This window comes from Chiloscyllium plagiosum, chromosome 2, assembly GCF_004010195.1.
Source record: "Chiloscyllium plagiosum isolate BGI_BamShark_2017 chromosome 2, ASM401019v2, whole genome shotgun sequence".
Lineage (NCBI taxonomy): Eukaryota > Metazoa > Chordata > Chondrichthyes > Orectolobiformes > Hemiscylliidae > Chiloscyllium > Chiloscyllium plagiosum.
The window spans coordinates 23,030,977-23,055,201 of NC_057711.1; the positions used below are offsets into that span (position 1 = coordinate 23,030,977).

Below are 24,225 nucleotides of genomic sequence, written 5' to 3' on the forward strand. Positions count from 1 at the left end.
CTGGTGGTGGAGTCCATTTGTAGGTGGCAGAAATGGCGGAGGATGATGCGACGTATACAGAGGTTAGTGGGGTGTAAGGTGAGGACCGGGGGAATTCTGTCCTTGTTGCAGTTGGAGGGGTGGGGTTTGAGGGCGGAGGTGCAGGAAGTGGATGAGATGCGCTGGAGGGCATCATCAACCACACAGGAGGGGAAATTGCAGTCTTCAATGAAGGAGGCCATCTGGTGTGTTCAGTTTTGGAACTGATCCTCCTGGAAGCAGATGTGGCAGAGACGGAGAAATTGGGAATAAGAGGTAACAGATTTACAGGAAGCAGGGAGGGAGGAGTTGCAATCCAGGTAGCTGTAGGAGTCAGTGGGTTTGTAGAAGATGTCAGTGTTGAGTCGGTCATCGTTGATGGAGATAGAGAGTTCCAGGAAGGGGAGGGAGGTGTCAGAGATGGTCCAGGTGAATTTAAGGTTGGAGTGGAATGTATTGGTCAAGTTGACAAACTAGTCAATCTCCTTGTGGGAGCATGAAGTAGCGCCGATGCAGTCGTAAGTATAGCAGAGGAAAAGGTGGGGAGTGGTGCTGGTGTAACGGTGGAAGATAGACTGTTCCACACAGCTGACAAAGAGACAGGCATAGCTGGGGCCCCTGTGGATGCCCATGGGTATCCCTTTCATCTGGAGGAAGTTGGAGGATTCGAAGCAGAAATTATTGAGGGTGAGGCAAAGGAATTAAAAGTGTCAGTGGGAGGGTATTAATGGGGACATCGGGAGAGCAAGAAACAGAGGGCTTGGAGGCCCTGGTCATGGCGGATGGAGGTGTAGAGGGAGTGGATATCCATGGTGAAAATAAGATCTTGGGGGCCAGGGAAATTAAAGTCTTGGAGGTGGAGGATGTGGGTGGTGTCACAAACGTAGAAGGGGAGATCCTGGACTGGGGGCATAGAACAGTATCGAAGTATGTGGAGATGAATTCAGTGGGGCAGGAGCAGGCTGAGACGATGGGTCAGCCGGGGTTGTCAGAATGGCGGGACCCTCCAAGACCCGGCATCAATGTGGATTTCACCAGTTTCCTCATTTCCCCTCCCCGCACCTTGTCCCAGTTCTAACCTTCCAACTCGGCACCGCCCTCATGACCTGTCCCACCTGTCCATCTTCCTTCCCACCTATCCGCTCCATCCGCTCTGACCATTACTCCCACCTCCATCCACCTATTTCACTCTTGGCTACCTTCCCCCCAGCCCACCCCCCTCAATTTCTTTCATCATCCAACATTACATACACCTACCAGCCTTTCCTTTCACCCTAACAGGAATATACTGTCTCTGAACTCTCATTTTCTCATTTCTGAAGGCTTCCCATTTTCCAGCCGTCCCTTTACCTGTGAACACCTGTCCCAAATCCCCTTTTGAAAGTTCTTGCCTAATACCGTCAAAATTAGCCTTCCTTCAATTTAGAACTTTGACTTTTAGATCCTGTCGATCCTTTTCCATCATTATTTTAAAGCAAATAGAATTATGGTCATTGGCCCCAAAGTGCTCCCCCGTTGACACCTCAGTCACCTGCCGTGCCTTATTTCCCAAGAGTAGGTCAAGTTTTGCACCTTCTCTAGTAGGTACGACCACAGACTGAATCAGAAAATTTTCTTGTACACACTTAACAAATTCCTCTCCATCTAAACCCTTAACAATATGGCAGTTCCAGTCGATGTTTGGAAAGTTAAGATCCCCTACCATAACCACCCTATTATTCTTACAGGTAACTAAGATCTCCTTACAAATTGGTTTCTCAATTTCCCGCTGACTGTTAGGAGGTCAAGAATAAAATCCCAATAAGGGGATCATCCCTTTCTAATTTCTCACGCTTCCAACACAGCAATATTAGAACCTAAATTCTTACCTTCAATTTTGTTCAGAGATTGCAAGACCTGAATTCTGCAACAGCACCCAGTCCTGTATTCTGTCCACTCCTTCAGTCCTCTCGCATTCTATATCCTTTTTTGCATCTTCCCTCCCTCTGTCGATGCAGATTCTGGACCTCTCTGTGCCCTTTCTCCTCTACTGAAATCCTTCCACCTTCCCTCTCTCCTCCTCACAAGTTAGGCTCAGAACACAGCTTGAGTTTTTGACCATCTCCAAATTTGTTGTGATCCCCTGCCCCAGTCATTGCCCCATCCTCTGTAACACCTCTAAAGCACCTTGGGAAGTTTTTGTGGTAATGAGAGCATTGTTTAAATACAAGGCACTGTTACTGTTTCAAACTCCTGTAATTATTCCTAAACACCAGGTAGATGTGCAGGCAGAAATGTAAGTAAGAGTATATTTGGAAAGGCACAGCGTGTCAGTCTCAGATGTGAAAAGTGGAGAACCCTGATTCAAACCCAGTTTGGAGATTGAAGCTGATGTTCATGTCTACCTGTGTGGATCGGTGAGTGGGAGAAGTTGAAGGCTCATAGCGCCAATGAGCTTGTCTTTTCTGGGAATAATTGCTGAGCAACATTCCCTCTAACTCCTGACTGCTCAATATAACCTGCTTTTTGTACTGCGTGCTCCCTTTAAGATTAACTCACAGGCGCAAATGTGCTCATTTTTCAGGAAATGCTGCTTTCATGCAGTCTCTTTGCTCCCTGATTGTGATGTCGCCATGGGTCCCCACAACTCAGTCGGAATGTCGTTGTCAACTGGTTGAGCGGGTTAGAACAACAGCTATCAGTTGCATTTATAACACCTTTGACAGAATGAAATATCACCCAATGTGCTTTACAGGCACATTACTAAACAAGACCGGTCGGACTGGTGCGTGCTTTTAAAGGAGAAACTTGAAGGAAGAAAGAGAATTTTTGAGAGGGGAGAGCTTAGGCCCCAGCCACCTGAAGGCGTAGCCTCCAAAGGTGGAATGATGCAGGGCAACAATGCTCAAATGTTCAGGATTCAGTAAATGCAAATATCCCAAAGGATTGTGGACTGGAAGAGTTTACAGGGATCAGGGGTGGAGCTATGGAAACACATGAGAATTTGAAAATTGAGGGGCTACACAATTGGGAGCTAAGATAGACCAATGAGCATGGAGGCAATCAGTAAGTGGGATTAATGTCTATAAGGACATGAATAGAAGAGTTTGGAATGATCTTCAAGTCTCACACAGGGTCAACTATAATAGGCGGGCTAATGTTGCATTGACATAGTCAACTTAGAGTCAAAAAAGGCTTGAACAAGGGCTTATAGCAGTAGGCGAGCTGGCAGTGACAGGAGAAAATGCATATATGGAGTTGCCTCTGTGCATGTTCAAGATCACAGGAGCTGGTGTGTATGTGGAATGAACAGCCAGAGGAAGTAGTGGAGGCTGAAACAATTACAACATTTAGAAGGCATCTGGATAAATATGTGAATAGGAAGGGTTTGGAGAGACATAGGCCAAATGCTGGCAAATGGGACTACATTTATTTAGGATATCTGGTCGGCATGGACAAGTTGGACCGAAGGGTCTGTTTCTGTGCTATACATCTCTATGTAAATTTATACTGTTCTACAATTGTTCATAAGGTATTGCTCAGTAGGTCACAGTCTCACCTTGGAATTTGAAAGTGGTGTGTTTGAGTCCAATCCAGTAGCAATGAGGCCAGTCTTTGATAACAGTCTTTTAGATTAGACATTAAAACCAAGGTCCAGCGTTCCCTCTTAATGGACACAAAGGATGCAGTGGCACTTGCTTGAAGAAGAGAAGAGGACATTTTTCCAGCAGTTAAAACCAAATGACAGATTTTCTGGGTCATTATTACATTGCCAGCAATGGGACCTTGCAGGATATAAATTAGCTGCGTTATTTCTACATTCCATCACAAAAGTGACTGCACTTCAAAATATATTAGTGATTCCTCAAAGTTCTTTGAGACACCTAGTGGTCATGAAAGGTGCTATATAAATTTAAGTCTTTCTTTTTCCTAAAAGGGAAAGTGACAGACATGCAGGTCATGTCTGTAGCAGATATGGAACACCCTTGAGGGAAGAGCAAAGTAGAATACTGGAAATCCAGTACTGGAATCACATTGTAAAATATTTATTATAATGGAATGAGTGATAATGCAATATGGCTGCAAGGGCAAGGAGACCATGTTTTATTAGGGATGGATTTGGAGACTGTGATGGGGGGGCACAGTAGGGAGCACTGCTTCCTCACAGCGTTAAGGGCCTAGGTTCGATTTCTGCCTCAGGTGACTGTATGGAGTTTGCACATTTTCCCTGTGCCTGTGTGGGTTTCCTCCCACTGTCCAAAGAAGTGCAGGTTAGGTGAATTGGCTACATTAAATTGCCTGTAGTATCAGGAGTAAGTTAGGGAAATAGGTCTGGATAGGTTACTCTTTGGAGGGTCGGTGTGGTCGGTGTTGGGCCAAATGTCCTTTTCCACACTGTAGGGAATCTAATCTAAACAGTGAGGATGTATCAAACTGGTTTTGCATTGAAAACAGAGGTTGCTAGAGAAACTCAGCAGGTCTGGCAACATTTGTGGAGAGAGAAAAACAAAGTTAATGCTTCATGTATAGTATGTCTCTTCTTTGGCAGTATTTTGCTTTCATCTGAGTACTTTTGATTAGTTTCTCGAAGCAATCAGAATGTGTCGTTCAGAAACAAAGAAGGTCTTCTGAGGCTCAGTAAAAGTGGCTGAGTATAATTGAATACAATTGACTTGAAGGTGTACAAGAAAAGCTTGAAAGATTTTTTTTCCATTTTATCACACTTCTCAGAAATGTCTCAAAGCATTCTACATATTTTAAGGTGAAGTGCATTGATGGTTGTCATGTAGACAGGCAGTTACTTTGCTACTGCGCTTCCGAACTTGGTTGGATAAGTTCCAGGAATTCTGACCACTTGACATCTGATCATGTGGCTTCTGCATGTGCTGTTGGATTGACTGTACAGTCCCCTGTGCAAAAGTGAAGAACTGTGGGCATTGAAAAGCTGAATAAGAACAGAAAGGCTTGAAATACATTTGTGGAAAGTGAAGCGGAGTTAACGTCTCAGGTCTGTGATCTTACACCAAAAGTGAGAAAAGTTACAAGTGTAATTTGTTTTGAGGAAATGAAAGGGTGGAATGTGAGAGGAAGAACAAAAGGGATGGTCTGAGCTTGGGTGGTATGATTAACTAACAAATGGTTTCATGTTGAAAAGCTGCAGGGAGACATAATGGAATGAAAAATTATGTATCATGGTGAGGTGTGAGTGAAAACCATCCAGATGCAAAGTAATGAAATTAATTAAAAACAGACTGAAGTAGGGCTAGAGGTTATGATCTAAAATTATTGAACCCTACATGTTGTGAAGTGTTGAAAAATGAGATGTTGTTCCTTGAGCTTGGCATTGAACATTTTTGTAACCCTGTAACAGCCAAGATCATCAAGGTCAAAGTGGAATCAGATGGACAGACAGCAGGAAGCTCAGCGGTCATTTGTGTAGACTGAGCAGAGGTGTTCCTCAAGGTGGTCACCCAATCTGTGCTTGTTCGACACAACACAGTGGGTACGACATAGTGAGCAGCAGGTGCACTCAAGTAGATTGAAAGAAGGTGCAATTAAATTGCTGATTCACTTGAAAGGATTGCTTGGGGTCTTGGGCTGTGAGAAAGGAGAGTGGAATCTCTTGCTATCAGAAAAGGAGTGGGTGTTGAGGCTGATTGACAGATGGACCATGATTTTGTGCTGAACAATGGTTCCTTCAGCATACTGGAAGGAGAGTGGACCAACAGACATGTTTGGTGCTAGCATCAGATTTGAGGTGATGGAACTGGGACAGTCATTGGTTACAGAGGCTGGCGAGGTGGAACATGAGGACAACAGGAACTCGTGGGGGAGTGGCCCAGCAGGAGTGCGGGGCTTGATTTTAAGCTTTATTCAACTCAATCTTCCAATCCTTGAGCAAATTATGCTTTTTGGCAGGAAACACAGAAGACAATCTGCTTTCAGACCTTTCCAAGATTAGTTTATGTTGACATCCTCTTATCTTCCATTCTTTGATAGTTGCCTCCACAGGCTGTTTTCTTAGTTGAGTACTCAAGGGTGTGTATGATTAGTCTGCAACTAGGACAAATGCAGATTGCTCACTTAAAAGTGTCATTAGATGCAGATTTAAGTTGATGTTGAATCAAACTCTTTCTTAGATAATGGATTCAATAAGCCGTTCCATAAGTATTTTCTCAGTGAATTTTATGATCAATGTTTTGTCTGACTTGAAGGCTTCATCACAGCTATAATTAATTCTCAAAGATGCCAAGTGTTGCCTGTAATTAAGTCTCTGGGAAAAATGAAATGCTAGCAGTGAAATTGTTTAAAACAAATCTGGCTTTGTGGTGCTGTATTCATTTCCTGCCCATGAAGAATCCTGTCACTGCTCTATACTTGACCAATTGTTTTATGCCTCTGTACCACTATTACACACAGCTGATAAATTTTCACTCTTTTTGTTGGTGTATCCCTGGGAAAACATGACTCTATCTATCAGATGCAAAATTAAGTTGTGTTTTTCGGCAAATGGTTGACTCAACTAAATTCTCAGACAATGTGTCAAAAAGCTGTGTCTCTCAGTTTAAGGCTTGAATTGCAAACTTTTTATTAACTGGTACCTATGGGACCAGGAGAGGGCCAGTTGATCAAATATTCCAAATAATCAAGAGGTCCACGTAATCAATGGTATAACGGCTGCAGAAAGGAAGTTTGAGGGGGATCTGCCTCTGGAGGTAGACTGGTACCTATGGGACCAGGAGAGGGCCAGTTGATCAAATATTCCAAATAATCAAGAGGTCCACGTAATCAATGTAAAAACACACAAAAAGTAACAGAAACATAGTCTATGTTCTATGTTCTATGTTCTATCTATGTTCTATGTTCTATGTTCTATCTATGTTCTATGTTCTATGTTCTATCTATGTTCTATGTTCTATCTATGCTCTATGTTCTATGTTCTATGTTCTATGTTCAATGTAAAAACACACACAAAGTAACAGAAACATAGGCCGGGGGTATACACATTACTGTTATACTTAATTTAAAGCATAAATCACTTAAGTAATAATGCCACCTTGCCTTAAATAAAACTTATTGGCAGAGAGTCTTCTCACACACACCCTCAACTGACTATATCGCAGAGATCACGGTAATTTGAGGAGAAATTGACTTGAAATTAAATTAGCTGTTGATATTTCATGTGACCATTTGATTGAACAAGAATATTTACATTGAGGTAAATGAATTTTGAAAAACTATAAGAATTAGTTTTGCGGTTATTGAAGTTTATAATCTTTGCCGCTTTATCAAAGGTGCTGCTTCATAAGGTCATGATTTGGAGATGTCAATGTTGGACTGGGGTGTACAAAGTTAAAAATCACACAACACCAGGTTATAGTCCAACAGGTTTAATTGGAAGCACACTAGCTTTTGGAGAGACGCTCCCAAAGCTAGTGTGCTTCCAATTAAACCTGTTGGACTATAACCTGGTGTTGTGTGATTTTTAGCTTCATAAGGTGTTGGTGTAAAGTCTGCCATGCTAATACGTTTAAGGGAACTGTACATGTGGGCCGGATCTTCGGGTCTCTGAATGTTTCACCCTCTGAGGTACAATTTCTCTGCTTCCTGTGAATCTGTGAATATGGCTAAACTCTGATCGCGAGGCATTGGACAGTTTGTGGTACTAAGCTGAATGGAACCCATGCGCATACCCAAGGAGTGACACATCTCGCATAAGTCGAACTGACACCAAGACTATACTTTACCTTCTGAATATGCCACTTTGATCTTAAAACCCACTCAACCACCTGATTAACCCCTGACATCCTGACCACCCAACTAAACCCCAATTGGACCTGACTCCACTCCTCAACCTGACTGCATCACAACCTGACCTGGCTATCCCTTGACCTGACCACCTTCCCTGACCACCTGATTATCCCAAATATATCACCTCACCCTCCCACCAACATACCCACTCACCTCACCCCCCAACCTCTCTCACACACCCATATCACCTACCCACTATTCACACACCCTACCAGCCTATCCATCTATCCCCTTACCTAACCCACCCATCCATGCACTCAACCGTTCACTGACCTTGAAAGGCTGTACACTGAAACTTTCCACCCAACATCTCATGCCATATAAAGGGTCCGCATTCTGTCTTTTCCAAACTCTACTTCATTAACATAAGTCCATTAACATAGACCCCTCGAGCCTGCTCCATCATTCAATAAGATCAAGTCTGATCTGACATTCCTCACATCCACTTTCCCGCCCTTTCCCTGTAACCCTGATCCAGAATCTATCTATATCTCAGCCTTAAATATACACAAATATCTCCACAGCCCTCTGTGACAAGGATTTCCAAAGACTCACAACTGTCTGAGAGAAGAAATTCCTCCTCCTCTCTATTCTGAGCCTATGCCCTCTGATCCTAGACCCTTTCGTGAGGGGAAACGTCCTTTCAGCAATTACCCTACCATGATCCTTAAGATTCCTGATATGTTTCAATGAGACCTCTTTCTTCTAAGCTCCAGTGAGTACAGTCCTAACCTGTTTAGCCTTTGCTTTTAAGTCAATCCCTCCATAGCAGGGATTACATTCATCCTGGTGCACCAATAGAGCTCCCCTTGGAAGTTACACTGTGAATTTGTGGGAAAGCCAGGCTAAGAAGTTTCCCAGAAAGTGCAGACCAGGTTGGATTCAGGGAATTTATGAGCATAGTAGCAATCCAGTGACCACTGTTGCTTTTTTGAAGATCCAGAACACTGTTTAGTGATTGTAATGAGGCCAGCCAGGTGGACCTCATAGAATATGAGTTCCCAGAGTGGGGCTGTCAATCCAGTTCAATCAAGGAGCCCTGGCTGACAGATAAAAACAGGAGTGTCAGAGATTCGGTTCACTCTGGGTCAGTGCCATGTTCATGTCAAGTACAATGTACAATGCAATGTAAATAAAGGGTGACTTGGTGACAGGGTACTGACTACTGTGGAGTTATTTCAGTGTCATCATAGGTAGCTCTGCACTTCCATTGTGACGACTTCACAATTAACAATATTGAACTTTATCTGCCATTCATTGGCCCAGTTAAAAGATAATTATTAAAATAATTCCATTACTCCCTGCTCATGGTAGCTGGTGGAATTTATTGATCAGTTTTCTGGCTTGTGTTGCCCTCTCTCCTGTTACTATTGATTCCTCATCCAAAATGTTATCAAATTTGTCTTGAAATTCCAAAATGTATCAGTTGGGCAGATAAGGTCACAACATATCACAAATGACAATGCAATTAGGTCAACAAAGACAGACGGATGGAAGCCAGTAGTAGTATCAATGTGGGTAAGGAAAATTGTTCAAATTTCTACTTAGTTAATAAAAACATGTTGTACCATTTCAGATGGCGTATCCTTGATGGTTTTATGTCAGGTTAGTGATGTCAGTGGCAACTGAGCAGCCTTTATCAACAACATGCAGACTTAAAGCACATGAGCCTGGGAACTCTGACAGAAATGTCAGCCCAGATTTTCAGGGGATTATTAAATACATGACCTTGTTTACTTTTACAAGCAAGCCTGCTCAAGTAGCTTCCAAAAGCAGTTTGTCTTTTAACATCATGTCTTGGATAACCATCCAGCCACACACATTATCAGTCAGCATTACTGTTGCACCCATACAGACTTCCATAATAGTTCAGCTACCCCCATTATGAAAGAGGATGCCGTGTGGAGGTGGGACAGTGTAAATAAGAGGGTAGATAATTTCTAATAAATTTGATCACATCAGCTTTGTAATGGTACTGGACTTTGTTAATCAAATTCCAAGACTGTCCCACAATTCACAATCTCTGAAACGCAGAGGTGTTCGTGTGAGGTGAACACTTTTATTTTGATTCTGGTGTGAGCAAGCGCATTTTTGAATGACAGCTGTGAAGCCAACTTAATTTGATAACTGCTGTCATGGAAACGGTACTAAACCTGCTCCATTGGAGCCAAGCCAACACAGGAGCTGAGGCCCATCTTTCCCTCTCTCTATGACTTGCCATTGTAGTCTCCATATTAATGGAAGTGGTCTGTTTCACTTGTTCATCTTTTCACCTGCGTCGTCTTTCCTTATTTTCATTGCATTTTTCAGCTGCTACCAAAGTAAACACGGAGAAGGAAGCAGAAGCTGTGGTTAATCTGTTAACTATCTCAGGGATGTACTTTGCAGGTGATGTTGCAGTCTTGGGGAAATTTAAATGGAAAGAAAATAGATCCATAGTTGTCACATTTCACTGAATCATTTTTTGAGATAATGCTTTCTTAATAACTCTTCTAGTAAATATGTGGACTCTGAGCAACATCAAGAAAAAGTCATGTAAAAGTGAGGAAAGGCAACAGGGATTTGCTGTCTTTTTGATCACATTTGATTTTGTCTCGTGCAGGTCTTGCTGAGCTGAGCATCGAGGGGAGATTAGAGTGAGACAAGGGGAAGCTTGGACACATAATGCCTGAAGTATGGATGTGAAAGAACGCAGGCCTTACTGTTCCCTGACAAAAAACAGGCGGGATAAGGAGCGTCGCTTCACAAGCTCATCAGTGGACAACGACGATTGCCGAGTACCCACACAGAAATCCTACAGCTCCAGCGAAACACTTAAAGCGTATGATCACGATACAAGACTTCTGTATGGAAACAGGGTCAAAGACTTGGTTCACAGGGAGGCTGATGAGTACACAAGACCAGGTAAAAAGAAAACTTCACTTTACGTTGCATGACTCTTCACACCTGTGTGTTTTTGATAATCCAGTGGCTATGTTACTGGCCCGAGCAACTCACGAGGTTAACAATTTAATGCCCACCCTGACAATTTTGTCAATTACACTGGATTAAATTGGCCACCTTCCACTGTGGAAAATGGCCATTAAAGCTGCATAACCATTCATCTGGTTCAGTGAAGCAATCCTGTTGCAACTAGTGAGTTGGGCCCATGTGTGACTCCAAGCCCACAATGTACAATTGACTGGTCATGACCACAGGCCAATAAAATGGGCAATAATACCAGCTCAGAACTGTTCTCATTTCCCAGAAACAGGAGATCTCATGTACCTCATTGATGCACTTGCTTCTTATGGGAATGATGGGGCACTTTTTGCTGCAACCATCTGCCATTGAGGCAACATGCTAATAAGGTACTGTTTACAATTTCAGAAAACAAAAGCCCTCTTCACAACAACTCCCAGGAAGATGAGCTGCAATGAGTGAAAGTTGTAGCTATAAAAAGGCAAGCATTTCCAAAGATGCCAAGCTCACCAAGACAGCAGAGTCAAGCTAAGATGTGAGATGAGTGAAGTGCCAGAGTGAATCTACTGCAGTAGTTTATATAGATTGTAACATATCACCCACCAGCTATCCTCATCTAGCTTTGAATCCTACGATAGTAGCCTGAACCTCGAACTTTTATGGGAGTAGAAACATACCTTGTTGGGCAAATCTGTTCTTTTCAGTAATTGCCCATATCTCTCCACTCCCTAAGATACCAAGAAATCTGTCTATCCCAGCCTTAAACATATTCAGTAATGGCTCATCTCCAAACTCATTAAGTAGAGAATTCCAAAGATTTAAAGATTTGAGCAAATACATTTCTTCTCAAATGCCAGGGAAGTTAGAAAAGCAAGTACAGTGATCATTTTTCACACCCTATTGGGGGAATTTTGGGCTTCAATCTGGTCTACCCTGGTTAAAAAAGGTCAAAAATCCATTAAATTAATCAAACAGAAAATTTCTCAATTTAATAAATGAATTTGAGAAATCTTAGTGAAGAGCGAAATTTATAAAATTTATTAAAATTTATTATATTTTATCAACAGAGAAAATTAGTATTTTTTGTTGCTGTTTCAATCTTAGAAGTTTGTGGGAGATCATTTTTGGAGTTATAGGAAAAGCATGTACGATATGAGCACGAATAGAGCTTGGCGAACTAATAGAAAACAGAGTTGGGGTAAATGGGGCAACCTGTAATTAATGGTGTGCCACAGGGATCAATGCTGGACTCACAATTGTTTACAATTGACACTCATGACATGAATGAGGAAAGTGAATGTACTACAGGCAAGTTTGCGCATGACACAAAAATAAGTGAGAAGGTAAGTGGTGAGGATCAAACAAAGAGTCTGCAGGGCAGGTTAAGTGAGGGGAAAAACATTAATATAATGTGGGAAAATGTGAGATTATGCACTTTGGCAGGAAGGCGTTTAATACTTTTGCCAGGGAAAGACTGAAGAAAGCTGCAGCAGAGAAGGATTTGGGAGTTCTTACACATGATTTAGAAATTGGCTTAGTTTCTGAGTAATAAAAAGTTATCCAATGTATCATAGCATGGCCTCATGAAAGGCTGCTCTTACCACTGCTCACTCAGGGGTACTCAGTAGAAACTGAAAGTTCACGTTGAAGCGCAGATCAAGTGGAAAGCCATGGGTATTGTGGTTTCGCTTTCAAGGAGCTGTGTCAATGACCTGGTGCACAAATTGACACAATGCACTGCGCTGAGGCTCCCTCCCTACACTTTCCCAAGCATCTGAGTTGCTGGAATCATCAAGGCACGCCATTCAGCCAATCACATTGGCATCAGCTCCTTTCATTGGTGCCACACTTTATAATTGCACTTCTCAATGTTATTGTTTCTATTTTTTTTCAGTCAGGAGATTGAATGCTTCTTCTCCTTCTTACAAGAACAAGTGGATAGAATAGTTAAAAAAAAACTCTTGTGTATCTCCTGGAAGCCAATTCAGAACAAGCAATGCAAGAAAGCATTGTCTACCGAAGGGACTCAGCAAATCCCAACTGATAGATGTTTGGAGCCAGTTTCAATAAGCAGTTCTAAAGCAGCATTAGGCATTATCCAAGGCTTCCCTCTCTTCAGCCAATTTTTCATCCAAATTCGTAGTTTTATTCAGGTTTGAGCTGAATACAAAGCTTTCATTTCCTTCCTGAGAGGAAGGGGAAATAATGGTGATGATCGGGTGTGGGGTGTGATGAAACACATTAAGATGAAATTCCAGTGAAATTAAATGTCATCCATTAATAATGCACCTTACAGATTGAAGACAAGAGAATTAAAGTACAATTAGCATGTCAGTGTTCCTAAAGCCATAACATTTAAATCCCTTGAAACTAACAGATTTCACACTAATATTAACTGACAGTTTACTAATTCCATTTCGCCGAAGATTTTAACTACTTAAACCGTATATTTTTCCCTGTTGTTATCAGACTTTTGAATAAACCTCTCAAATGTTAATCCTAGTCTCTCTCCCTCAGCACCTTCTCTGTGGCTGTAAGACTGTATTCTGCACTCTGTTCAGCTATCCTGATACACTTGTCTGATATGATATGCCTGTATACCCCGCAAAACAACACTTTTCACTGTATCTTGGTACATGTGACAACAATAAATCGATTAATATAAAAGAAGGTACAAGCACATTATGGATTTAGTCAATAGAGTTTTTTTTATTAAGTAAGTAAAAAGACCAGAAAAGATGAGCTTAAAGTTGCCCTCCCAGTTACAGCTAATGCCTGTCAAGTGCATGCAGCAGCAAGGTAGAACAGCAAAGAGCCTTCTGTATTCCTTTACTTCTTATCCTCCCTCCTTCCTTCCTTCCTACCTTCCTTTTTACCCTCCTTCCTGCCTATCCATCACCTAACTACCAGCCAATCAAAATATTGTGCTTCATGAAGTGCCTTTTATAACCACAGGACCATTCTGATCAGGTATTGTTGTCATGAAGGAAGTGTAGCTGCTAATTCCAAATAGCAATATCATAAATGTCAAATAATGTCGTTTTGTTTTGTTGTTGGTATTGCTTATGACCAAGGGGCTTACGAGAACTTCCCTGAGTCTTCTCAAAAATAATGCCATGGGATCTTTGCATCCAGTTGACAGAGCTGAAAGACAGCACTTGTTATGACCCAGCCCTCTTTGGTATTAGTCTGAAGTGTCAATATATTGAAGCTAGTGAGCCGAGATTATTTCTTCATGCTCCTGGAATAGGATTTCAAACCACAACCTATCCACTCACAGACAAATACATTCTAATCACCAAGACTGACAGCCTTTGCCTTGGCTGATTCTGACTGCATCCTACTAAGACCCATTCTGCACCGACTGTACCAGACCTGGACAGCACTGTCTAACTTCACATACTTTCATTTTGGTGTCAATCCAGCATCAAGACATTCAGATACCAGAATTACTGAGAACATAAACTCTTGACTGCAGGAGTTCAGGAATCTTACTTCCAGCAGTGAGCCATTGGCCTTTTCCTTTGTCAATAAATTTGAATTGTTTGCAATTGTGCAGTGTTTTGTAGTGAGATCTATGATGTCACTTACCTTTTTGGCCAGTGGGCTGGATGTAATTCTAAGAGAGAAATAGACAGGTGTTACCAAGTCGAGGTTGGTTTGGTAGCACATTGGACCTAGTTGGAATCGAGAGACTCAGTGGGTAAATTTGGTATGAGATGTGGTATTGAAGCATGGTTCTCATGGAAACCTCTGGTCCCAACCAGTTTGATTCAAGGGGCAGATCAGTGCAGTTTGTGTAACAGCTGAGAGCACTAGACAAGTTCATGTCTCTTCACATTTTTATTGCCAGTAAAGTCAGTGGTGCACTTACAGTGGTAGGATTAGATTTGATTAGATTCCTTGCAGGCCCTTCAGCGCAACAAGTGCATACCGACCCTCCGAAGACACACCCAGACCCATTTCCCTCTGACTTAATGCACCTAACACTATGGGCAATTTAGCACAGCTAATTCACCTAACCTGCATATCTTTGGAGTGTAGGAGGAAACTGAAGCACCCGGACGAAACCCACGCAGATATGGGGAATGTGTAAACTCCACACAGACAGTCGCCCGAGGCTGGAATCAAGCCTGGATCCCTGCCGCTGTGAGGCAGCAGTGCTAACAACTGAGCCACCATGCCACCCCTAGGACATTAACTACAACCTCATTAGTATGTTTCAGACTCTGTCATACTGTCAAGTGCTACCCCACTGTCTTCTGCCTAAGGAAAAGGTAGATGGCCATGTGTTGCTCTCCAGTGGCCCCTGCTGAAAATGACTGCTGAGGCCACAGAGATTGGCGTGGGTGCCGTGATGAGGCTGCACGTACTCAAGTTGATGCATCATGTCCGACCAGCTTGGCTGAGATGCCTGAAAGTGTGTTGAAATTCTTGAGCCTGCCAAAATCTCCCTGTTAGCCTTGCCGTACTGTTAGCGATGTTACTGAAATGGATGATCCAGCAGCCTGGATTTGTAATCCTCAGAATATGGGTTAAAGAATGTCCATGGCTATTGGAAAAGTTTAAAATGCTCTTAAAACTCTGTAACTGAAAGCAGGCAGGAACCAAAAAAGATGATTGTGGAACTGCCAAATTGGCTTTCAACAATTGAGCTGGCTGAGGAATATCCTTTAGTGAAGGAAATCTGCCATTCGTTCATCCTTGTAAGTCACTCCAGTCCAACAGCACTCAGTGAAGTGGCCCACCAAGTCACACATTCGCTACAAAGAATAATTGGTGAATTATTCATTTGTGTACAAAGTTAAAAATCGCACAACACCAGGTTATAGTCCAATAGGTTTAATTAGAAGCACTAGCTTTTGAAGCGCTGCTCCTTCTGGTGGTTGTGGAGGATACAATTGTAAGACACAGAATTTATAGCAAAAGTTTACAGTGTGATGTAACTGAAATTATACATTGAAAAATACCTTGATTGTTTGTTAAGTCTTTCATCTGTTAAAATGACCATGTTAGTTTCACTTCTTTCAAAAGTAAATCACAAAACTTTTTTTAAAAGTTATGTTCTCAGGTTAACTGTAACAATTGGTGTCAGCACAGATAATATGTTGAAGGTGTTAGTCCCCTGTGTACTGCTGTCTGTGCCATAATGTTTAGACTGAGTCTCATCTAAAAAATGAATTAACAGAATTTTTCATGGATTCATGCAGTTTTTGAGCAAAGTACAATGTAACTCTGCAAGTACAAATTCACCCCACAAACGTATATGTGTATGTGTGCTTGTGGGTGTGTGTATGTCTATGAGAGAGACTGTATATGTATATGTGATTGTAAAGGGGTCTAAGTCTGTGAAAGGGTGCATGTGTGCCTGTGGGAGTGTGTGTCAGTGTCTGTGTGTGGAAGTGTGTGCGTGTGAGAGAGAGAGACAGAGAGAGGGAGACTGCCTGTTTGTGTTTGTATGTAGGAGTGTCTGTGTGTGTGTATAGTTCAATGGTGGTCACCTGTCGTGTGACATGAACCCAAGGTCCCAGTTGAGGCCCTCCCTGTGGGTACCTCTGCTTGGCCACTTTTCGCTGCTACCTGTCCCGAAGTCCATCTTGGAGGATGGTCACCCGAAGGTCCGAGGTCGAGTGTCCTGGACCGCTGAAGTGTTCCCCAACTGGGAGGGAACCCTCCTGTCTGTTGATTGTTGTGCGGCGTCCATTCATCCGTTGCCGTAGCCTCTGCTCGGTTTCACTGATGTACCATACCTCAGGGCATCCTTGCCTGCAACGTATAAGATAGACAACGTTGGCTGAGAAGCATGAGAACATGCCATGTACAAGGTGGGAGGTGTCCCCACGTGTAATGGTGGTATCCATGCCCACACTCTGATACATCTTGCAGCGCCTACCGTGACAGGGTTCTATAGTGTTGTCCTGAAAGCCAGGCAGTTTGATATGAACAATGATCTGTTTGAAGGTTGGTGGTTGTTTAAAGGCGAACAGTGGAGGTGTGGGGAAGGTCTTGGCGAGGTGCTCATCCTCATTGATAATGTGTTACAGGCTCTGAAGAACATGGCGTAATTTTTCAGCTCCTGGGAAGTACTGGAGGTCATTACAGTTCCTTGCTGTGGCACGTCGGAACTGGCGGTTGATGAGTTAAGCATCATACTCTGTTCTTATGAGGGCATCCCTGAGTACTTCCAGTTGCCCGTCACGTTCCTCCTCATCTGAGCAGTTCCGGTGTACGCGTAGGGCTTGTCCATAGGGGATGGCTGTTTTAATATGTTTTGGGTGGAAGCTGGAGAAGTGTAGCATTGTGAGGTTGTCTGTGGGTTTGCGGGAGAGTGTGGTGCTGTGGTGTCCATCCTTGATGGAGACGCATGTGTTCAAGAATGAGACAGATAGTCGAGAGTAGTCCATGGTGAGTTTGATGGTGAGATGAAACTTGTTGATATCACTGGAGTTTTATCAGTGACTTCTTGCCATGGGTCCAGAGGAAGAAAATGTCATCAATGTACCTGCTGTATGGTGTTGGTTGGAGGTCCTGCGGAGAGACGAAGTCTTGTTTGAACCTGTGCATGAAGATGTTGGCATATTCATTTGTGAATCTTCATGAGGAGGATAGCCATGGCAATAGCCACTCCCTGAGAGAGAATAACCAGTGAGTGAGGATTCAGGGCAGCAACACTGTTTTCAGGAAACAGGAACTGAAGGAACTGAAGTAATCATTGAGAGTGTAGTCTTTGCATTTCTCAAGCTACACTTACAAATCTTCTGAACCAGAACACCTCAGGCTAACCTGCACCATACATACAGACAGTCTGGACTGTGCACAGTAATTGTTCTCAAAAAATAAACTTCAATGGGGAAAGCCCATTGACAGGAGCGTACAAAAATCCAACAGAAGGGTTGTGGCTAGTTGGGAAACTTATAAACAGAGGTGGCAGTCTTTAATCTGTCTTGAGGCCTCTGCCACAGTACCAAAGCAGCTCATATCAAACTCACACATAACATCCTATGAGACTGCCACAGAGATAAACTATCCTCCTCATTCTCACGTCTTCAGCTTGTTTAACATGGTTGACCACAACATCCTCCATTGTTGTCCAATTGTTGGGACTGCTCTCACCATTCTTATCTATCTCATCATCACCAAAGAATCTGTGGAGCTCACTGCTGCAGAGGGCTGTGGAGGCTAAGTCCTTGAGCGTATTTAAGAAAGAGACAGATAGGTTCTTGATTGGTAAAGGGATCAAAGGCTATGGGGAGGAGACAGGAGAATAGGGCTGAGAAACATATTAGCCACAGTGAATGGTGGAGCAGACTCCACAGACCAAATGAACTAATTCCACTCATATATCTTATGGTCTTCAAATAGAATCCCTACAGTGTGGGAACAGGCCCTTCGACCCAGCAAGTTCACACTGACACGCGGAGAGTATCCCCATCAAAACCCATTCCCCTACCCTATTATTCTGCATTTACCCCTGATTAATGCATCTAACCTACACATCCCTGAACACTATGGACAATTTAGCATGGTCAATTCACCTGACCTGCACATCTTTAGATTTTGTGAGGAAACCGGAGCACCTAGAGGAAACTCACACAGACACAGGGAGAATATGCAAACTTCCATTCTTATTATTAAGCAAACTCTTATTACGTTATAGTAGAGTTTCCATGGCAATCATCCAGAGCTGGGGATGTGATGGGTTTCTTAATCAGCAACAACCTGTTTGATTTAGCAGCAACTCTGCTGCCGTGTTCTGATTACCCCAGGGTACCAGACTGTTTATTGTAAATATATTGCTGCCTAAGGTTGGAGTCAGCTCCAATTGTACTGGATGGTTTGGCAGAGGGAAGGAGGTGGGGAGTTGAGAGTGCAGGGGAAGCAGAGAATGCTACAATTCCTTACAAAGGAGACTATTCCCCTTGAACTCGATTCTCCTTGAGTATCGGGGGAACAGATGTATTTCCTTGAGATGTTTTGCACAGACTCACCCTTCTGCAACTTCGGAATGCTCCAAGACATGGGCAAACAAACTGCTGTAACTAGATTAAGCACTCGTGCTGTCATTGATTCGATTGTTGGTTTTAAAGACTTTTCCATTCCATGTTAGAAATCTGTAACCGAGCATGCAATGTGTGTGACTTGTTGTCAGACCCTTTAACCCTTTGAGGCCTGGAGCATTGTGTAAGTGAGACAATCTGTGAGTTCCAGGGGCCAGCAGCTGAGGAGGATGCTAATGGATTCTTTGTCACTCCAGTTTCTTCAGACCTAACTCAACCGAGTCCCCACTTGGGCCATGGGTTTGCAGCTGAGACACATAGTTCATTTGGTTCAGTCCCAGCATCTGCAAGATTGCAATATCTATGAATGAGTAGCCCTCAGAAACAAGTTGGAATGTCTGATTTGGCATGGAACTCAGAGTCCCCTCAGCCCTTGTAATGAAAGCTATCAAACTCTTGCACGTGTGTACAACTTCCTGGTATCAAACAAAACAGTGTGCCAACTTGGTTCCATATTTAATTGCAAGATGAACTCGTGACCACATAATCCTGCCATCGGTAAAACTCTCGACTATGTCCAGCCTCAATTCTCCTCCCAGCAAAACTCTCATTCACACCTTTCTGACCTATGGACTTAACTATTGTAATCCACTCCTGGCTGGCCTCTCGTATTCTATCCTCTGGAAATTTGGGTCATCCAAAACTCTCCTGACCATGGCTTTATTGGCACCAGGTCCCATCCATCATGCCTGTATTCCTGTTCATTAACAATTTTAAAATTTTCATTCTGGTTTTCAGATCTCTCCCGGGCTTTGCCGATCACTATCTCCTCCAGTCCCACAGACTTCCGTCCCTCGAGTTTCATGCTTCTCAATGTAATCACTCCATTATCAGCAACCATACTTTTCACCACCTTGTCCATAACTGTAGAAGATCCTTCAGCACCCACTCTGCCTCTCTACTTTAGATTCCCTATAGTGTGGAAACAAGCCCTTTAGCCCAACCAGTCCACACTGACCCTCCAAAGAGTAACCCACCCAGACCCATTTCCCTCTGACTAATGCACCTAACACTATGGCCAATTCACCTGACTTGTACATCTTTAGACTGTGGGAGGAAACCGGAGCACCCGGAAGAAACCCACGCAGACACGAAGAGAATATGCAAACTCCACACAGACAGTCACCCGAGGCTGGAATCGAACCTGGGACCTTGGTGTTGTGAGGCAGCAGTGCTAACCACTGAGCCACTGTGCCGTTCCTTCTTTAAGTAAAACGGATCTCTTCAACCTACGTCTCTGTAGGTGACTCAGAGTCAAATTATACTTTACAGCACTCTTATTCTCCAGCCTGAGGGAATTTTGTGATGTTAAAGCTGCTGGAGGAATACAGGTTGTTACTTGCAATTATTATTTTGTTCACTGTCCTTTTCCCCATCCTGTCCATTTCTGGAGTTGAATTCGTTCACAGTTGATAGCTACACCGTGCTGATGAGACATTCCTATTTCTGTTTTTATTTCTGTATTTGTTAGCCCAGAGTGTGATGGCCAGTAAGACAGCTCAGAAAAGCTTGATCTGGTCCTTATCCAGTAGCTGACACTTTGGAAACAAATTTATTTTTATATGGTGTCTTTGATCGTCCCAGGGCATAACAAAACACTTCCCAACCAATGAAGTGCAGAATCATAGAATCCCTACAGTGTGGAAACAGGCCATTCAGCCCATCAAGTCCACACCACCCCTCCCACCCAGACCCACTCCATCCACGTAACTCCCCATTTACCATAGCTACACATCTCCGGACACTGGGGCAATTTAGCACAGCCAATTCACTAATCTGCACATCTTTGGACTGTGGGAGGAAGCCAGAGCACCTTGTGGAAACCCATGCAGACACGGGGAGAATATGCAAACCCTGCACAGACAGTCACCTGAGACTGGAATTGAACTTGAGTCCCTGGAGTTGTGAGGTAACAGTACTAACTGCTGACTATGCAGTCACTGTTGCCATATAGGAAATGAGTCAGCCAGTTTGTAGGCATGAAACAGCATTGCTGAGAATGAGTTGATAATCTGCTCAGTGATTGTTGATGATGAACCCTCACTACTGCTCATCCTATCATACGAGCGATCTGTGATCGATTGGCTTTCCTGGTGGAGATCTACAGGAACTACTCAGTCTGGTATAGTAGAAGAAAACCACTTCAATATTTTAATGAGAAAACATTCATGTCTTAAACAAGGTGTAGTTGTTGCTTAATAGCAGCATATTATATCAACATGATAGACATTGTTAGTGAGACAATGAGGGATATCCTGATGGTAGGTCTGACTCCTTTGAGTTTCTCAGCTGTTTTCCCACAAAGCCCATTTGAAATCATTGTAGTGGGTGCCATCATAGTAAGACACTGTTCTGCACTCACCTTTTCAGATTCCTACATCCTTATACAACAACAATGTTGAGTTAGAGAGAGCTATTAACCAGGTCACTCAGGACCACTCATGGAGCATGCTAATAAACTAGTGCATTTGACATCAAGAAAGAAGTGGAGTTGGATCTCTTGAAGAACATTAAGGTGGATAAGTCCCCAGGGCCCGATGGTATCTATGGCAGGTTATTGGGAGAGGCAAGAGAGGATATTGCTGGGGCTTTGACCAAGACTTTTGCTCATCACTGGAGAGGTCCTGGAGGAAGAGCAAGTAGCTAATGTTGTTCCTCTGTTCAAGAAGGTAAATAGGGGTAATCCGAGAAACTGTCGACTGGTGAGTCTCACATTGGTGGTCGGTAAGCTATTGGAGAGAATTCTTAGCGATAGGATTTTCGGGCATCTGGAAAACTCTGGCCTAATTAGGGACAGTCAGCATGGCTTTGTGTGGGGCAGGTCATGTCTTACTGACTTGATTGAATGTTTTGAGGAGGTGACAAAGGTGATCAATGAGGCTAGAGCAATGGATGTTGCTTACATGGATTTTAGTAAGGCTTTTGACAAGGTCCCTCATAATAAGCTCATCCAGAAGATTAAGATGCATGGGATCCATGGTGACATGGTCTCGTGGATTCAGATATGGTTTGCCAGTGGTATTTCTGGCTGGAGGTCTGTGACTAGTGATGTTCCGCACGAACCTCTGTTGTTTGTGATATATATAGATGACTTGGTGAAAACATAGATGGGTGGGTTACTAAGTTCATAGACAATACAAAGATCAGTGGAGTTGTAGATAGTGTCGAAGGTTGTCAAAGCAAACAGCAAGATACTGATTAGTTGCAGATATGGGCAGAGAAATGGTAGATAGAGTTTAATCTGAGTAAGAGAGAGGTGGTGCACTTTGGGATATCAACTCATTAAGGAAAAGTATATAGTTAATGACAGGACCCTGAACAGCATTGATATACAGAGGGATCTTGGGGTCCATTTTCGTAGCTCCCTGAAAGTGGCCACGCAAGTAGCATATCGCATGCTTGCCTTTGTCGGTCAGGGAATTGAGTATAAGAGTCAGGATCAAAAACAGAATTTGCTAGAAAAACTCAGCAGGTCGGACAGCATCTGTGGAGAGAAATCAGAGTTAATGTTTCGGGTCCGGTGACTCTTCCTCAGGCCTGCAGCTTTATAACACTTTGGTTAGGCCACACTTGGAGTATTGTGTTCAGTTCTGGTCACCACATTACCGAAAGGATGTGGAGCCTTTGGATGCAGAAGAGGTGCACCAGGATGCTGCCTGGATTGGAGTGTATGAGAGGCTAGAAAAACTTGGGTTGTTTTCTCTGAAGTGAAGGATGCTGAGAGAAAACTTGATAGAAGTCTATAAAGTTATGAGATTCACATCTGACTTTGCAGATCTCAGTTGAAACTATAGTTGTGCAGTGAGTCAAGTTAAAGTTACCATCATCCCAGAGGACCACACTCTCATTATAGAGAGAAGACTGGTCGTGGTTTAACTCAGGCAAGGTGAGAGGTCAAGGAAGTGGGACCTTCATGGTGGGACAGGAACTGAACATGCGCTGGTGATATCATTGCTCACAATAAACCAACTATCCAGTCAACTGAGCTGACCGACCACAGGTCTGCCACCAACCTTGGGGCATCTAAAACCACCAACAAAAGGAAGAGCTTACAGATATAAAAACTTTTTGCAACCTCAGGACATCTCAAAGTATGTCATAGCTGAAGAAGTATAGCCACTGTCATGTCAGAAATGAGGCTGTGAATTTATGCACAGCAAGATCCCACAAACAGCAAAGCAAGAGGAATACAGCCAGAGGCCCTGTTTTTGCTCACTGCTGAGCGAGCTGTGCTGTAAATTACTGTTTTAGGTTGACAGAACGTGACAGGGCCTTTGTTTGTCGCATGTGTATGTGGTGAAATTAACTAGCTCATTTCAGACATTCGCATTTGAATAGCAGCCACACGTGTGCATGGCCACTAATTGGAGAAACTTACTCAAGTCAGCATTAGATGGATTTTTGAGAGATAAGAGAGTTAAAAGCAATAGAGCTGCAGAGAGCAGAAAGGAAAGTGGAGTTCAGACCACAGCCAGTGGCTAGCACTACTGCCTCACAGCACCAGTACCCGAGTTCGATTCGAGCCTCAGATGACTGTCTGTGTGAAGTTTGCACATTCTCCCCATGTATGGGTGGGTTTCTTCTGGGTGCTCCGGTTTCTCCCCACAATCCAAAGATGTGCAGGTTAGGGGATTTGGCCATGCTGAATTGCCCATAATGTTCAGGGATTTGTAGGCTAGCTGCATTAATTCGGAGTAAATATAGGGATAATAGGGTAGGGGAATGGGTCTGGGTGGGTTGCTCTTCGGAGGGTCAGTGTGGAATTGATGGCCCAAAGGGCCTGTTTCCACACTGTCAGAATTCTAATTCAAAGTTGTAGTTCTGATAGCAAAATCTTGAGTGACAATGGCTTTGGGAAGTGGCCATGCTGAATTGCCCATAATGTTCAGGGTTGTGTAGGTTAGGTGTATTAGTCAGGGGTAAATATAGGGTAGGGAAATGCGTCTGGATGGGTTACTCTTCGCAGAGTCGGTGTAGACTTGTTGGGCCAAAGGGCCTGTTTTCACACGATAGGGATTCCATGTTCATGAATAGTGCAGCAATTGTGAAGGGTTGAATGGTCTAATCTTGCTCTGACATCCAAATGCCGCAAAACATAAAATGACAATCTAACAATTGGATTTCTGATAGCATTGCTGATGTTGTAAACCAAGGCATTTTTACAGAAATGTTATGAGACAGAATTGGACAGGGAGTTGCCTAAGATATGTTAGCACAGGGAACAACAGGTATGGAGCATCATAACGGGAAGGGAGGAGCAAGGCTGCAAAGCTTAGAGAGAGAAATTTGGAGTTAAGGTCCCAGGCAGTTGAAGGCACAGTTCCCAAGAGTGAGGCAATGCAAATCATAGCATCCCCAGTTCAGGACACAAGAGGAGGCAGAAAATTAGAACGAACTT

The 24,225-nt window shown here is 43.2% G+C and overlaps 1 protein-coding gene across 24 annotated transcripts in view; it reads left to right on the top strand.

Moving 5' to 3' along the window:
- LOC122557375 (teneurin-3) overlaps positions 1-24,225 on the top strand; it is a 2,612,756-nt gene that overhangs the window by 2,069,926 nt on the left and 518,605 nt on the right. For all 24 annotated transcript variants that reach the window (XM_043705048.1, XM_043705023.1, XM_043705127.1 and 21 more), the window contains one exon: positions 10,412-10,713. In XM_043705048.1, the coding sequence (XP_043560983.1) occupies positions 10,485-10,713 (229 nt within the window). In that variant the 5' untranslated portion in view covers positions 10,412-10,484. The remainder of the gene's footprint in view (positions 1-10,411; positions 10,714-24,225) is intronic.